The following is a 16,859-nucleotide window of genomic DNA, read 5'->3' on the forward strand; positions in this document are numbered from 1 at the left end:
TTTACGCTGTTTATTATTTATTGTTTAAAGTCACAATTTGCAGATAGTTTTTTTTTACAGAATTAAAAAACAAACACAAATTTGAAGGACTTAACTGTAAAACTAAGTAACTAATCCGTAGTTGTACGATATGTAGTAATAATCTTTATTTCCGGCAATGCAGTCTTAAGTTAAAACGAGGTTCTTATATGCTTGACGTTTCGACATGCGTATTGTGTCTTCCTCAGGGAATAAATATAGATTTCAATTTTTAGTGATTACGGGGTCTATTTTATAAGTCGAGTCGATCAAAATGACTCGACTGGAATCACCGTCGACCGAAAAATTCGCTCGACTCAGCTCTGTCACTCGAGTTTTTCGACAGTTGTCACTTTATGTGACTGGATTACTATGGGAGTCGACGGGTGACATCTGAAATATGCATGCTTGCTTTGATCGACAATGAATACAGACGAGTCACATGAATCTGCTCGATTTATAAAATAGGCCCCTACATTTAGTGATAACATTAAAAAAATACTTGATTAGCCTTATATTTTTCTGGCGCAGGGTGGGTGGGTGTTGGCGGTGGTTGTTTTTGACCCCGAAAACTCCCCTTTGATTTGCCCCACTGTTCCTAGTTAATAGAACACAGCTGAAAAAAGTTTATGTTGTTTTTATCCTCCCTGACCCAAATAACGTTCTGGAATAACTATGTCCACACGGCTCCAAATCTATGATTCCCCACTACTTATGATAGTAATAAAACGATCCTGAAAATTTCAAGTAAACCATTTGTATTTTTCATGTCAGTTTTGTTGCCTAACGGTTTAATACACAGAAAAAAATATTGAATTTTCAATGTGATGTAAACTGAAGTCTACTGTAAAAATAAATCAAATTCGTGTGTTGTTACAGCATCACGTAAATTTAAATGAATATACATTCAATTTTCAACTAAAAATGGTTGAATATTACATGATCGTGTAAATTTAAAGTGAATTCGATTGAAAAATAATGGATTGGTCGTTGAAATTTAGGTTTATTTTGATGCTCCAAATATGTGCATGAAAATAAACTTAATTTTACAACATATTTTTAGCTGTGTAATCAATCTAAGGATTTTCTTGTTTCAGGCAATTTCTTAATGTTTCAGTGTTTACACAAACATATCCAGGATTCTCCAAGTATTATTTCGACGCCATTGATTGAACTGACAGCTCCCGAGCGAAAAGGAACATGCCACCCATTTTTAGGGAGTCCAGAGAGCAATTCTCTTAGGGAGATATAGTAGTTTACGGAACAAGTTGCAGAATGATGATTTTTACAGCAGGAGTCGTTAATTACGACGAGTGCTGTAAAAATCGAGTTCTGCAACGAATTACGTATAACATTTTTTGCAATTTCGTAGAAGACCACTTGAGGTTATCAGAAATTATATCGGAATGCATTCACCATTATTTTACAATTTCTGTTATGATTCATAACGCAAATCAAAACAGTTGCGTAATGAGAAAGCATTGCGTAATGAATCATTACAGCACTGGTTTCAGTTGCGTAATGACTATTGCCGCAATGCATACTTCAGTGCAGGAAAGTAGGCCGTTTCATGACAGATTGGCGTGATAAAAAAACAGCCTATTATGAAAATGTTGTCAACATTGCACTACAACGCAGACAATTGGATTGGTCTATTTCTAGCAGAAAAACGAAGAATAAGTGGTTTGCGTAAATAAAAACTTGTAGAAATACAAGCCAATGAGTCAAATGAAATAGCCAACTAATGCATGATATTTCGGCTGTTGAGTTACGTGGGCTACAACTCAAGCGTGAAAAATCTCGAGCATGAGATTTAAGATTTTTGCAACAAGAAGCGTTGTAGAAATATTAGCAAAAAAATCTTGGGAGAATCTGCAGTGTAATGCCTAACAAATTCAAAGAGAAAATTCCTTGGAAAATTTATGAAGGAATCTAAAGAGGTAGACTTAGAGAAATGCTTTGAGAAATTTCTTGGGGACCGACTAGAGTATGATTGATTGTAACAGCATGAAGAAATTTCGAATGCAAAAGGCAAATAAAAAAATCATATGGTAAAGAAGCTTTCAGTTAATAACTGTCGAAGTGTTCTTAACAACACTCAAATTACAAACAGGCTTTATCCTAATGAGGACGTAATGCCATAAAAAAGCTTAAGAACAAGAAGAAGTACCATATATTCGACGGAATTCGGATTAATCGTTCAGGCAAAATATGAGTTACAGATTAAATTCAACTTGAAATAACTTTCATTGCAACGAAATACAAACTGAATGGTCAAGTTACGTAAAACACTTTATCGCTTCGGGGCGTTTCGACCGCATTGTAACAAACAATTTAAAAAAAGTTCACCTCTATTGCTCACAGGGACAATATACAAATAAAAGTTAAATACGATATACTGCACTCTGTGGGAACTGAAAAGCTTCCAGTGCCACAGCAAAAAAGCAAAATGAGACGATTGTTATAAATGTAGCGGGAAGCTCCCTACTCAGTAGGGTACGATAATCAAATTTCGACTAATGAATATCAGGGGTATTGCTGCAATTTTCAGACCGAATCGTTCGACAAACATGATGCTCAACTTTGACACGGCGCAACTTATACACTCAATTTTTGTCATCAATTTTCCAAAAAATTGTCTGGTTTTTACATTTCTAGATTGGTTTCCAAAACTGAAAATACACAAGTAATTCCAATTATTAAAACTGCAATTATTTTGAGTGATTTCACCTGGTGCTTAACTTTTTAGAAGGTAAAATTTTTGAATTTTGTGATAATAAAAATGAACATATTAATAGTTTACAGTAAATAATTAATTTGAATTACTCATGCGAGAAAAAAGTTAAACATGACAAAGTTGAGCATTTGGAATGAAAATAGGCCTTCACTAATATTATTCTGAACACAACTTTATGAATTCTGATGAATCATGGCACAGCCTATGTCTGATAGGTAGTTTAACAAATCCAGAACCCTGTTTGAATGGTTTTTCTATTTGAAAATATGGGATAAATCACTTGCACCCTCCATGTCGTACCGTCCCTCCGCCACTGCGTAGCAGTAGATAAGGGCAGAGAAAAACTTTCCAGCTCGTTTTACATCGTTGTTACGGAAATTGATTTCCATTCCGATGTAGGTACTTACACAAACATAAATATTTGACTGAGAGCGTCGTCACGATAAATGAAAATAAACACTTCGGGAGGCGCTCATACGGAGGAATTATCCTTTATCAGCAGTGAAAGGCAGTTATTTTCGGGCAAATGTTGTTACGCTTAAATATATTTCATTTAATGCAAAGGCCGTAAAATATTTATGAGCCATCGACATACACTAATTATTAGAGCGATAAATTCTAGTTGAACAAACTGAATATAGTACACAATCTAACGATAAACTTGAATAGAGGTGAAATAATGAAGGAGGGTGGAATTTTGAGTAGTAGATAGTCTCATCTCACAATATAATTATGTATTTGCTTGACGTGTGATGGGCTTCTTGTTTTTATGAATCGAGATTTCTGGTTTCGATCCACGATTCTGGGCAGAATAAAATACGCATTAACGGGTTTCCCTTTAAAGTAGTCAATTTTGGAAGCTTGAATCTTGGCTTCTGTGCTTCGTTTGACCTGAAAAATTCATCGCATTTTAAAAATAACTTGAAATTGACAAGAAAGTCACAAGTTATCGTAAACAAGCTTTGATGCTATCGAAAATCTCGAATTTTGACAAAAACGCAAAAATTGAATTAGTAATAGCTTTAAAATGAAAATATGTAGAACAATATTGCCTTTCGGCAAAATTGTTTGAGTTGGTAAGACTAACTTGTTTGCAAGTCATTGTATTGAGTGTATTCTTGTACCATGACCCCACAGTTACGGATCAAATAGTGTGGAGTCCATTCTATAAAATTCAATACAACGACATGGAAAACGTAAAAATGTAATTTAAAAGCACGAATCTAATCGTTTCAAATTGGAACTTCGGTTAGTAAACTGTTTTGAGTGTAATATTTACAAAGGATTGCATAAAAATTAAAAATTGTACCGGTTCCTGAAAACCATATTATGGATCAATTTTTATATTATGGATCAAATTGTGACATATTACGGATCAGTGCGCAAAATCAAGAGATTTTCAACTTAATGCATCTGTATTGCATGGTATGTCGAAAGTTAACAATGAGTCATATATTACTGCAAAAAATAGCAGTATTGGAGCTGGAAACAAGGGTAAAATGCCCTTTTATGTGATACTGCATTGTAGTAACTGACACATGAACTGTTTTCGTTCTACATCAAGTTTTCCACCCATTTTCGTCTGCTGAAAAATGAAATTTACAAACCTTGATGTTTTATTAGTTTTATCCTTAATGCTATTGTCTAAAAATGTTGAATCCAATGCATAAAATGTCAGAAATCTACATTCTTTTGAAGTGATCCATAACTGTGGTAAACAATCATTACCCGGTCCATATTATGGATCACCAGTTAGAAGTGCATATATTCGGTATTTAGAATCAACAATCAAGAAAAATGTTTTCCAAAGATGAATTCATACTAAATCGAAGCAAACGAGCATAAAACATGCTATAAAATTTGAATTTTACCACCTGTGGGAGCTTATGAATGCTGACGGCACTTCTTACAGAGAACGACCATATAATGATAGCTGTGTGGTACAAACTAAACATTTGTCAAATACACAGTTATTTAGCGGTTGAATTTTGTGCGTAACATTGCAAATGGTAGAAGACAAATAGTATAACTTGGGAAAAATATGTTTTACGTCAACGTTTATGTCTTGAGCCAGTTAGCCGATGTTAAACGCCAAAGTGATCCGTCACTGTGGGTGATCCGTAACTGTGTGGGCATGGTATAGTTTATTCCAATATTTATAAATCAGTGCTTTTCTTTATAACCTTAAGCTTATAATCACTGGTCTCATCCATCTCGGAGACAGGATTTGATCACAGATCTAAACATAGAGAAGCATGTGTTTTCATAACTAGACCTTGCATGCCAATAATTTTTAAACTTTTTCATGTGATCAATTTGTTGGAACGATAACGATAACGCTTTGGGGAGCCGGTATTTTGTATGTATTTTAATACACGTTTATGCAAGTTTTTAGAACTGCCTATTACCATCCTGATGAAGGCCGACACCAAAGGCATATATGACGGATGATATGAGGTAACTCTGCTTTCCGTAAAGCCAATTTTAAATGAACATCATCTGTTTGGCCAAAAGACATTCGAGAGAAATGTTTTGCTTCACTTCATTTGGCCTTACATCCCACTAATATTAAGACCTTACGGCCAAACAACCCTTTCGGTTTTACAAATCTTATCGCTTTATGGGGACGGACCTGGTGTAGTGTTTAGAACACACGCCTCTCACGCCGAGGACCTGGGATCGAATCCCATCCCCGAGATAGCCACCAAATATTTCAGTGACGACTTCCTTCGGAAGGGAAGTAAAGCCGTTGGTCCCGAGATGAACTAGCCCAGGGCTAAAAATCTCGTTAATAAAGATAAAAAAACTTATCGCTTTACAGCCAAAGGAGCCTTTATGACTCGAGATTCCCAACAAACTTTTTGCTCTACACGGAGCCCAATTTTGACTTCTTTTGACGCAATTCCGTGTGGTAACCCAAATTTGGGTTAACTGACATATAGCTATCATAAGGTAGATTTCGTTTGACTACAGCGAAAAAAATAACTCAGTGCAAAAAGAAAATCTACCTAGCGTTAGCTTTCGAAGTCTCCGTAGTGGGTTAAAGCAACTTAAAGTTGGGTAAACTCGAAAGAACCCAAATTTGGCATATTCCATTGAACTTCGACGATTGGTCGGTGCATCTCTCTCTGTTTTTGACAACATTGCTGTTACGAGAGAGACAAAACAACCCAACCGTGGGTAAAAACTAAATGCAGTTTACCCAAATTTGAGTTCAAAGAACTTTTTTTTTTGGGTAGTCTGATTTCTCCGTGTAGTATTATTGCGTTGAACCGTACCGGGCGCTCCTAATGAACTAATCTACGATGACGTCACGCTGCAACTTCCAGCGGGAAGAAAACCTTTACTGCGGGCCGTGTTTACAAAAAATGAACGATTTCGTTGTGCATTCATCCACTTCGTGTTCATCCGGTGAACATTCATTGTCCGGATGTTGGTCCGGATGTCATTTAATGTAAACATTGCCCGCATGGACTTATGTCGTTTTTCTTTATTTGCACCGCCTGCACCGTTTTCCCACCGGTGTAGCAAAAGTTGCACCCAAACCGTTCTTTTATTCCGCAGGTAGCACACCGTTTCTACACCCGATTGCCACCGGTGCAGAAAATCCTACACCCTGATCGAGCTGGGTGTAGCAGGTAATGCACTCTTTTTACCAATACATATATGGTTCTTAACTGTCAGTGGCGTTCTTGTTTTGGTCCTTTTGGCAGATTTTGTTATTTTCGCTAACGAACAAGCAAGATCTTCATTTGCGCTCATTTTCGACTGCGTGGATAAAATTGATTTGTTTCGGAATTGTTTTTTTTTATTCAGTAAAAGAAGAAATATTCTAAGCATTTATTAATGCTACAATAAATACAGGCTTATGAGAATAATAAAGGATACTGAGTATGTTTCATCATTAGTAGCTTTTACGGCTTATATTAAAAAAAGGAATTCTCTCAGATGTTTGGATTGCATGTATACCAGTAAGTACTATATTTAAAAAACTCGAGTTCAGTCAAATTTTCCGAAATTTGCTCATGGATGCATGTTTTTACAAATATTGACGAGTGATCGATATTGATTTTTCATTAGAATTCTATTCTAATGCAATGATTGATTTCCGTTGCTCTCTTCGCCTTATTACAACAAAAAGATTGCGGAATGGATGAAATTAAACAAGTTCTTACAGTATTGAAATATGAAAATTCTGAATTTTAAACATATATTATTCAATTACGAAACATGTATCATGGTATCAATTCTCAGGAAAAATAAATTAATGTACATGTACCAAAAATTTATTCAAACATTTTATATTCAGCCAGTGCTGTAAACACCATTAACAAACTATACAAAACACGAACGAATCTAATGGTTCCGAATCCCTTACAGCAAATTAAGAATAACAGAAACAGCTGTTCTATCTGTTTGAAGAATGACATGTTGTTTTGATTGACGCCTTCACTAATACTATCATACGCTGTAAAAATATTGCACCGAAACCGTTCTATTTTCCGGTGTCAATTGTTACACTCGCGCGGTGCACCGTCGGGAATAATCGAAAACGACATTATTCACGGTCTTCTTTTATCCTCGACTTTCTTTTTCTTTTCTGCTCTAAATGCGGGCAGTGTTTATATTAAATGACATCCGGACCAACATCCGGACAACGAATGTTCACCGGATGAACACGAAGTGGATGAATGCACAACGAAATCGTTCATTTTTTGTAAACACGGCCCGCAGTAAAGGTTTTCTTCCCGCTGGAAGTTGCAGCGTGACGTCATCGTAGATTAGTTCATTTAGAGCAGAAAAGAAAAAGAAAGTCGATGATAAAAGAAGACCGTGGATAAGTCCGTCGGGGCTGCAAAATGACAGTGTTGCTTTCGGAAAGTAGGGAAACTGGGGGTAATATACCCATAGGGGGCAAAACGCGCCACCATCTATTTGGACGAACGATGTGTTTTAGAATGATTTTTTTCACTCTAGATCATAGAAAATTTATGTGTTTTTCTCAAGAAAATAGATAAAAACGTATAAAAACGTTTTTCGCTGTTTTCGTTGCAATTTTGTGTGATTTTCAAGGTCATTTTTTAGTTTGATAAATATCAAAATTTCTGAAACTATCGCTGAGAGCCAACTTGTGCACTGTCATAGTTAGTATTACATGCAATAAATACGTTGAATTTGTCCTAAAAAAGCTTTTTGAAGGACCTAAACTTTAATCAACTCGTGGGGCAAAACACCCACCCCTATTCCATAACACCAAAACAGCCGTTGGAATTCAAATTCTACCAAACGTAATGCCACGTGGAAGTTACGCACGAATTGGAACCTTACAAATGCACATTTTTCGCATCAGCATGTATACTATTATTGAGCAATAACATCTGAACAAACTCATGGATGTATGCAACAGATATACAAGCATGATTGTGTGCGTATGTTTACAGCCCGAGTAACACCGAACTGAAGCGGGGCGTTTTACCCCGCAAAACAATACATATGCAGTTAAGCAAGCTTTTTTTTTAATTTATTTATAAATCCCAGAAAAGCTAAAATGGATAGCTGTTTCTACTATTTGATAGAAAACATGCTTGTTTATCCGACCATAATTAAAAAAGAGCATAACATACTGATTTTCACATCTAAAATAGCGGTTTTCCTTAACGTGGGCAAACTACCCCCCGTCCCCCTATATTTTGGAATTGAATTATTTATCAGTATTTTCATATTATACAGTTAACTCTCCCTTACTCGATATTCGGTATCTCGATATCGAGTTAGAGAACCATAGTAAAAGTTGGTTTTCATGGCTAGCTCGATGGTCCCTTGAAAAGCAATTGCACTGATTTTGTGTTCTGTAAGATGATACCTCCCTAACTCAATGGTCCCTTCAATATCGAGTAAAGGAGAGTTAACTGTAGAAACATCTCACGGAAGTACACGTGGGTTGGATCGCTGAAATATTGGGATTATGACGTCAACATCTGCCTGAAATGTCTTGATCGTGGAATGTCGCACCGAAATTTAACTAGGGGAACTTACGTATTCTCGGCAGTCTAAACCGATGCCGCGCTTCTTTTGTAATTTTCTCGGACGTCAGCAGACAAATTCCGTGTTTGTCTGTTTACACTTCAAGCGTGTGCTAGAATAATTTTCTCTTTCTCTTCATCGATCCTCTCTTCCGTGAATAAAGGTGACAATATGCGGGTTTGTTAGCCATTTTTCACTTGAGGACGCTAGGCAGCGATACAATTTTGCATCCTGAGGTGAAAAAATACTGATAAACTTGCGTCTTGTAGCCTTCATTCACAGAAGAGAGGATCGATGAAGAGAAATCGATCATGCGACTTACGCCCTTATTCTAGCACACGCTTGACTTATGCTTTGCTCAATCCTCTATCGATTCACACCGACAGACTTGTCAAAATGCTTTTGAAAACGTTTTTGCAACGCTGCGAACATCGCTTGTCAATGTGACTATTGTCGGCAGCCTCATTCTCTTCGGCAACTTTTCCATAAGAACTGCTGGTGAATCTCTTCGGCAGCTCCAAATCAGTGGCATTGGAATTGATGACATCTCTGGCGATATTGTTTGTTCAGTCTTGGAAATCTCGTCAGCAGAGAGCGGGCAGAGCAAAGAACCATCTGAATGTTTTCATTAATGTGTTTTGATAGAAAATTATTGTATAGGGTAGAAGTACCAATTATGGCTATAGTACCAATAATGGCAATAGTGGGAACAAAAAGAGATTTTTTTATTATTTCACTAGACTATAATGGCTTATATTCACAGGAATGATTAAACTATTTGTTTTTGATGGTAACTAAACCTTGAAAAGAACATTCGTCCAATAAGCTTCGAAAAATGAACATTTGAAAATTTTGCCTCACATATATGTCACCTTCTTAGCAGTTGGCTAAGGTACCTCCGTTACGAAATGTATGTTTTGATCCGGATAAACTGTTTCAACCGATGAATGTATGTTGCCTAGTGAGAACAAATGAATAAATTTAGCTGGTATGCAATCAATTCTACTGTTTTAAGTTGGAAATCGTGTTATTTCCACTATGTCGATAACTGGTACAGAGAGTGTATGATAGCCCAATTATGGCAATACTCTGGAGGCGGATTGTTTACATTTTTTGATCAGTGAAATAAGAGAAGTAAAGCTATTTTACGGGTGACTTCCACGACGGGACGGTTCGGTAAAGCATTATCTTCAAGTTTTGTACTCAATTACTGAGATTTTTCAATCACACGTTCGAAAACGTTCGCGAGCGGAAGATGCTAATTTCATGTTAGAGAGGGGTTTTCAGCGACACTCGATTTTTGAATTTTCTCTCTTTTTTCGTAAAAAATTGGCACTGGAAAGGTAATGTGAGATAATTAATGCTGTTTTGTATCATAATTTGCATTCACACTACATTTTGACTTCTTTTTCGAAAATTAATTTTCTCCAATGAACCCATTGCAAAAAATTGATTTAACATCTATTTAACCCAAAATTTTTGGAAAATTTTATGAACGATATCTTCATTGCATAATAGTGTTGCATTATCATTCGCTCTTCATGGCGTTTGAGTTCATTTCGTGCAAATATTCGATAGTCCATAATTGGTACACTTTTATGTCGAATGCTAGGAACGTTATTGCCATAATTGGTACAAAGACAACGCTATTTAAAATCCATTTTTAGAAGCTTAAAGTCAATTTAGTACTAAAACTGTATAAATCAACAGATTCGCAAGGCTTTAAACTAGTAATTGACACCAACAAGTCATGCTTGCGTTTTAGAAACGCGGTTACAACTTGATTTTTATCACTACTGTTGACATATTGCATCCATAATTGGTACACCTACCCTATTTGGCGTTTGAAATTTGGTTGCCGATAATAGTCGAATGGTGCCGAAGCTGTAAGTCTCCCTATTTGCGAAGGTTTAAAATAATCACTGTTTCAGTACACCTTCGGGGAAACTGAACAGGCTTTTTGGCAATGGGGATAAGACTTTGAAGACAATTTGAGGAAAAAAAAACAAAAAAAAATATGTAAACTTGACGATAAATGATGGGTTTACATATTTTTTCTCATAGATCTTCAATATTTTGGTATAATCGTTCTTTTAAGTGGGTTTATCATACCTGTGAAACATATGAGATATCTCTTCGTCTTGTTTGCATCGTATTTCATCAATATTTTTCAGCTGTGAATGGTTTTGCAATCATATTCTCATAAAACAAGTTATTTCAATTACAGTGAGCCAGTGTCACCCCCCTATATGGGGTGAGATTGGGTCATTTTTCATTCACTTGTGGTGCCGTTGTGAATACATATTTTTCTTTAATTTTGTGTACATTTGTTAACAGGGATGCCAAATTAATTTTTCAAAAATCTGGAAGATTTTAAAAACTTGTCTGGATCTCCTATATCGTACATGGAGAACCTTACAAATTATTTACAAAACCTTACAAATTCCTGATACATTTTATCTGGATCTTCCAGATTTTTGTGAAATGGAGCCTAAAAAATCTGGAATATTTCAGACAAATCTAGAAGGTTGGCAACGCTGGTTGTTGATGTACCATCAAATTACATACACACCAAATTTGAAGTTTTTTGGAGTTAAATTGCGATAGTTATTCAAAAAATAAATCGTACATATCCCTTTTTGACCCATTCTCACCCCCAACGACGGTATTCGATTCATTGTAAGAATTTTGCAATTTCGGAGAATTCTGGTATTTTGGTAGAAAATCTGGACATCAGTGCGATTCCTGTATTGTACTATTGTTTTAAAATAACTAATAAACTCTGGAATACCTAAGATTTTGACTGGAATTCCTTGAATTCCGACGACTATGGTCGTAATTCCTGGGATGCTTCAAATTCCGGTTGGAATCTTTGGAATACCGACTGGAATCCTTAAGAATACTACTGGAATTCTTGCGAATCCTACTGGAATCCTTGCGAATCTGACTGGAATATTTGAAAATCCAACTGGAGTTCTAGCGAATCCGACTTACGAATCCAGCTGGAAACCTTGAACTGAAATCCTTCCTTGGATTCTGACTGTAATCCTTGAGAAATTTTAGATGAATCCGTTGGGATTCAAATTGGTTCCGCGTGGATTCCAGTTGAATTCCTTGGGATTCCAATCGGATTCACAAGGATTCCAGTTCGATTCCAGTCAGATTCCGGTCAAATTAGGAAGGTTCCCTGTTGGATTGAAGTCGAATTCGCAAGGATTTCAGTCAAATTAGCATAGGTTACAATTGGACGCATGAAGTTTCCTGTTGAAGTCACATGAATACCAATCAGATTTGCAAGGAGTCTAGTTTGATTATCGAGATTTGCAAGGATTTATGTTGGATGTGTACCTAAGCAACCAAAAGTTTAGATACAAGGGCATGTTTTGGCATAATCAGCTCATTTTTCAAGTAATTAATCAAACTTCACAGTTTACATAAAGTTCATATAAGTTGCTTATTTGCCTTCAAGTAGGACAGAAGTTCAATTCAAACTTATTCTGAGCTTTCTAGTTTATAATGGGTTCATTAGTTAATCTTCCGAGAATTAAATTTTGTTATTTGGATTCCACTACAATTAGCAAATTTCATAGTCGGGTTTTTAAGGATTCCAATCGGTTTCTTAAGGATTTTAATCGAATTCACAAAGATTCAAGTTGGATTTGCAAACATCCCAGAGAAACCCGAAATATTCCTACCGGAATGGCATATGGCATGGACGATGAAAACCAACCAGCCACTACTTTGAGGGAACTTTGCTATTTGACAGTTCAAGAACAATGAAAGTGTTGATTCAGTGTTATCTTTTAACACTTGAGTCGTCGCGCTGTTGTATTTTGTACAATACCGCTGAAAAAACCTCGCTTTTCGTTCACAACAAGAGCGCAGTGGTTCTGACGGTAGCAAATTGCGCGACGACTGGAAGGTTTAAAAGTTAACTTTAAAAACCTGAGCCACAAAAACCTGAAAAAATATTCTCTGTTTGAATGCTAATCAATTCCTCAGTAGGATTCTTTTTCATTTATTTAGTCAACATCTAAACAGATAACACGCCACAATACTCGGCTCGTGGCCGCATCTCTCCATCCTCGGTTCTGCCCCACGCTCGTCAAATCGATACGCACTTGATTCACCCATCTAGCTCGCTGCGCTCCACGCCTTCTTGTACCAACCGGATCCGAAGCGAACACCATCTTTGTAGGGTTGCTGTCCGGCATTCTTGCAACATGCCCAGCCCATCGTATCCTTCCAGCTTTGGCCACCTTCTGGATACTGGGTTCGCCGTAGAGTTGAACGAGCTCGTGGTTCATCCTTCGCCGCCACACACCGTTCTCCTGCGCACCGCCGAAGATCGTCCTAAGCACCCGACGTTCGAAGACTCCAAGTGCTTGCATGTCCTACTCGAGCATCGTCCACGTTTCATGCCCGTAGAGGACTAAGGCCTTATGAGCGTTTTGTACATGATACATTTGGTGCGGGCGTCAATCTTTTTTAACCGCAGCTTCTTGTGGAGGCCATAGTAGGCCCGACTCCCACTAATGATGCGCCTCCGTATTTCACGGCTAACGTTATTGTCAGCCGTCAGCAAGGATCTAAGGTAGACGAACTCGTTGACCACCTCGAACGTATCCCCGTCTATCGTAACACTTACACTGCTACCTAGACGAACCCTGTCGCGCTTGGCCCCACCAGATAGCATATACTTTGTCTTGGTTGCACTCACCACCTTCCTCAGTAGGAGTGAATTTTTTTTATGAAATTTCTGTTAGAGCTTCCAATGAAAATTTCTGGATGAATTTCTTGGAGTGCTTTTTTTAAGACGAGCGCTTCGATTAAATGTCTGATTTTTTGTTAGAAATTTCTGGTAGGGTGCAGAGATACTTGGGCACTTCCATGATTCTCTTTTGCATGGGGGGTTTTTCTCGACCGAATTGTCTGAAACTTTGCAATAAAAAGCACTTCAATACGACGCATATTGTGGCCAAATACAAGCTCAGTAGCTTTCAAAAAACCTAACTACTGAAGTGAATCAAAAGTGCCAAAAATAAGCTCCGGCTCCCTATAAACTTTGTTATTTTCAAAACCGAAACAATTTGTTTACATAGATTAATAATCAATTCAGTCGCAAAACACATCTACTGAAGCCACGTGATTGTAATTCATTTACCACCCCTTCGGAGACTTACCGTACAGAGCCTCGTGTGAGCGCTTTCCACCACGCCGAACTGCAGCGCCTGTGGGGTGGCCAATCCGAACGCCACCAGCCAGATTGCGATGACGAACTTGATTGCCCGCGAAAGCTTGGACATAGTATGTGATCTGTAGCCGGACGAGGGGGAGAGAACGAAACGGGTGATTAGCAGAAGTGTCGGGATTTTAATCGAGTTAGCGATTTGTTGTCCGAAAGATGTGCACTGAATACAGCAGCAGCTTGTTAGCGTGTTTGTTCACATTTGTCACCCGGAAGGTCATCCGGGACCATACCGCGTACTGGGATACTCACCGAAACGGATGGCAGATGGCGATGTAGCGTTCTACGGTGAAGGAAGTTATTGTCAGCACGGTGGCGTTGGTGGCCGTCTCCGAGAGCAGCCCGGTGATGATGCAAGCCACTTGGTTAAATGGATATGCATAAGGATACCACGTTCCGTAGACCTCCAGGGGCATGCCTGCAAAGGAATGGAAAGAGAATTGTGTTAGGTTAACGAAAAAGCTGTGAATCTCGTTTGAATTTTTTTCGATTTTGTCACGTTCGCGTGGATTGCCGGGGCTGCTTGCAGTCGTTGGGATATCTGTAAAAACGCGATGATTTCAATAATAATCACCCTTTGTTTTCTAATGTCTTTTTTTGGCTTTGTGAGCATAGACGTGGAGCTAACAATATGGAAATGTTGGGTTCAATCAGTGAATAATGGTCGGGCTTCATATAAAGGGGTGGCCAAAACTACCAAAAACTTTTTTGAGATTTTCATGTTTTTAATCACTTTAAAATATACCTCATGTATTATATTATTATGATCCTTAATTGAAATTGAACTTAACCTTAAACTTCTTCGACTTTAATGACGTCAAATTGCCTGAAGTCAAAAAATTTAATAGTGACAATAAAATAAAGTACATATTATTATTATTATTATCTTTATTAACGAGATTTGCAGCCCGAGGCTGGCTCATCTCGGTGAAAAAAAAAAAAGAAAAAATGAGTGTACCCGAGGGTATCTCTCACCAATGTTGCTGTACAATTTTAAACGTAATCCAAATCTCAGTCCGTTTTTTGTTCCATCCTAGGTCTTCATCGTAAATCATTCGTTTCCTGTTTTTGTGTTACCGTTTCAGTGCCATTTTCGTGTCCGTGTCCGTTGCTGTGTTAGTTGTCCAGTGGGGTGTTTGACTGTATTCTTCGAACTTGTCAAAGTTCGTCAAAGCTCGTTGAAGATACCTGCTTCCTTGAGGAAGTTAAGTAGGATTCTCTCGCAGGCGGGGTCATTTTGAAGCGATCGGCTGGTGTATGTTATGTCGTACTGCCTTCTGGGGTATTCGTAGATAGGGCAGTTGCTGATGATGTGCTCGACGGTGTTCCTGGTGTTACAAGTCTCGCAAAACTTCCGGAAATTCCTGCCGTCCCCCATGTTGTGGGTTGCTCGAGTGTGGCCTGTTCTCAGGCGCGTTAGGACCCTTTGCTCTCTCCAGTCACGCACGTCCGTCCACGGTAAGACGTCCGGCTTGATTTGTCGGAGGATCTGTCACGCGTCCACTCAGTCGCCCATGCATTCCATATAGTGGTTTTTACCCAGACCTTGATGTCTTCACCCGGGACTTCATTTGTTCGAAAACGGCCGACCGAGGCTAGCCAGTGCGTCGGCTCGTTCGTTGCCGATTATGCCGCAGTGACCGGGTACCCACATGCACGTTATTGGTCCGCTTGTGTTGTCCAGTTTAGTCTGCTGGCCTGAATGTAGGGGTGCCTGTTGGTACATGATCCAATCGCTAACAGGGCGCTAGCTAAAATAAACTACAAAATTCATATTTAGGGAATGCATTTTTCCCCTAAGCTACGCACTATCTGAAAGTTGGTGATGATGGTGACATAAAAGGTCATTTGGAAATTTTGAAAAAAGTTCTAATTAATCCATTAGTTACAGTCAACAATGACTGGATGGAAACGACATTTAATTTTGATCGTAGGTACAATGTAGTAGAGCCGGATCGCTCTGTCTGGGATGTGGGAGGACCACAAATTCGCTCAGGTTCAATAGTCTTCTATACTGATGGTTCCAAACAAAACGATCAAGTGGGAGCTGGTGTTACTGGTCCCGGTGTATGTTTATCAGTCTCAATGGGTAGATGGCCAACCGTCTTCCAGGCTGAAATACAAGCTATACTAGAATGTGCTTCTATTTGCTTAAAAAAAAATACAAGCATTCCAACATATGCATTTTTTCTGATAGCCAAGCAGCGCTGGCTGCTTTGAAATCATACACATGTGCTTCAAAGTTGGTTTGGAAATGTACTCTCTTACTTCAAAAATTATCGGTAAATAATACTATAGTTCTTTACTGGGTGCCTGGGCATCAGGGAATAGAAGGAAATGAAAAAGCAGATGAGCTGGCAAGAGTTGGATCATCTCAACAATTACAAGGGCCAGAGCCTTTCTGTGGAGTTTCACCATGCTCCATTAAAATGGAGCTCAGGAACTGGGAAAAATCCATGGTAAATACCAATTAGAATAACACTGTTGAAGCCCGCCAATCTAAAAAGTTTATAACACCCAATAAATCACATACACAAAAACTACTTGCCCTGTCAAAAAAAGACCTGTGTGCATACACAGGACTAATTACAGGACATTGTTTAGTTAAATATCATTTACGACTGATCAAAAGAATTGAAGATGATGTTTGTCGCTTTTGTAGTGAGGAAACAGAAACCTCTGAACACCTTCTGTGTAACTGCGTTGCACTTTTTGCTGTGAGATTAAAGTATCTTGGTCAAGGGTTTCTACAGCCCTCTGATATATGGTCCTTAGCTCCATTCAAAGTAGTTCGGTTTATACGACATATTATTCCCCATTTTGAAAATACCG

At 38.1% G+C, this 16,859-nt stretch overlaps 1 protein-coding gene across 1 annotated transcript in view; it reads right to left on the reverse strand.

Moving 5' to 3' along the window:
- Positions 1-16,859, reverse strand: part of LOC5578924 (pyrokinin-1 receptor) — a 290,607-nt gene that overhangs the window by 39,872 nt on the left and 233,876 nt on the right. Inside the window, exons 3-4 of the mRNA XM_001657160.3 lie at positions 14,280-14,445; positions 13,963-14,095 (exon numbers count right to left, since the gene is read on the reverse strand). Coding sequence (XP_001657210.3) covers positions 13,963-14,095; positions 14,280-14,445 — 299 coding nt within the window. The remainder of the gene's footprint in view (positions 1-13,962; positions 14,096-14,279; positions 14,446-16,859) is intronic.

The sequence above is a fragment of the Aedes aegypti genome, chromosome 1 (genome assembly GCF_002204515.2).
Source record: "Aedes aegypti strain LVP_AGWG chromosome 1, AaegL5.0 Primary Assembly, whole genome shotgun sequence".
Lineage (NCBI taxonomy): Eukaryota > Metazoa > Arthropoda > Insecta > Diptera > Culicidae > Aedes > Aedes aegypti.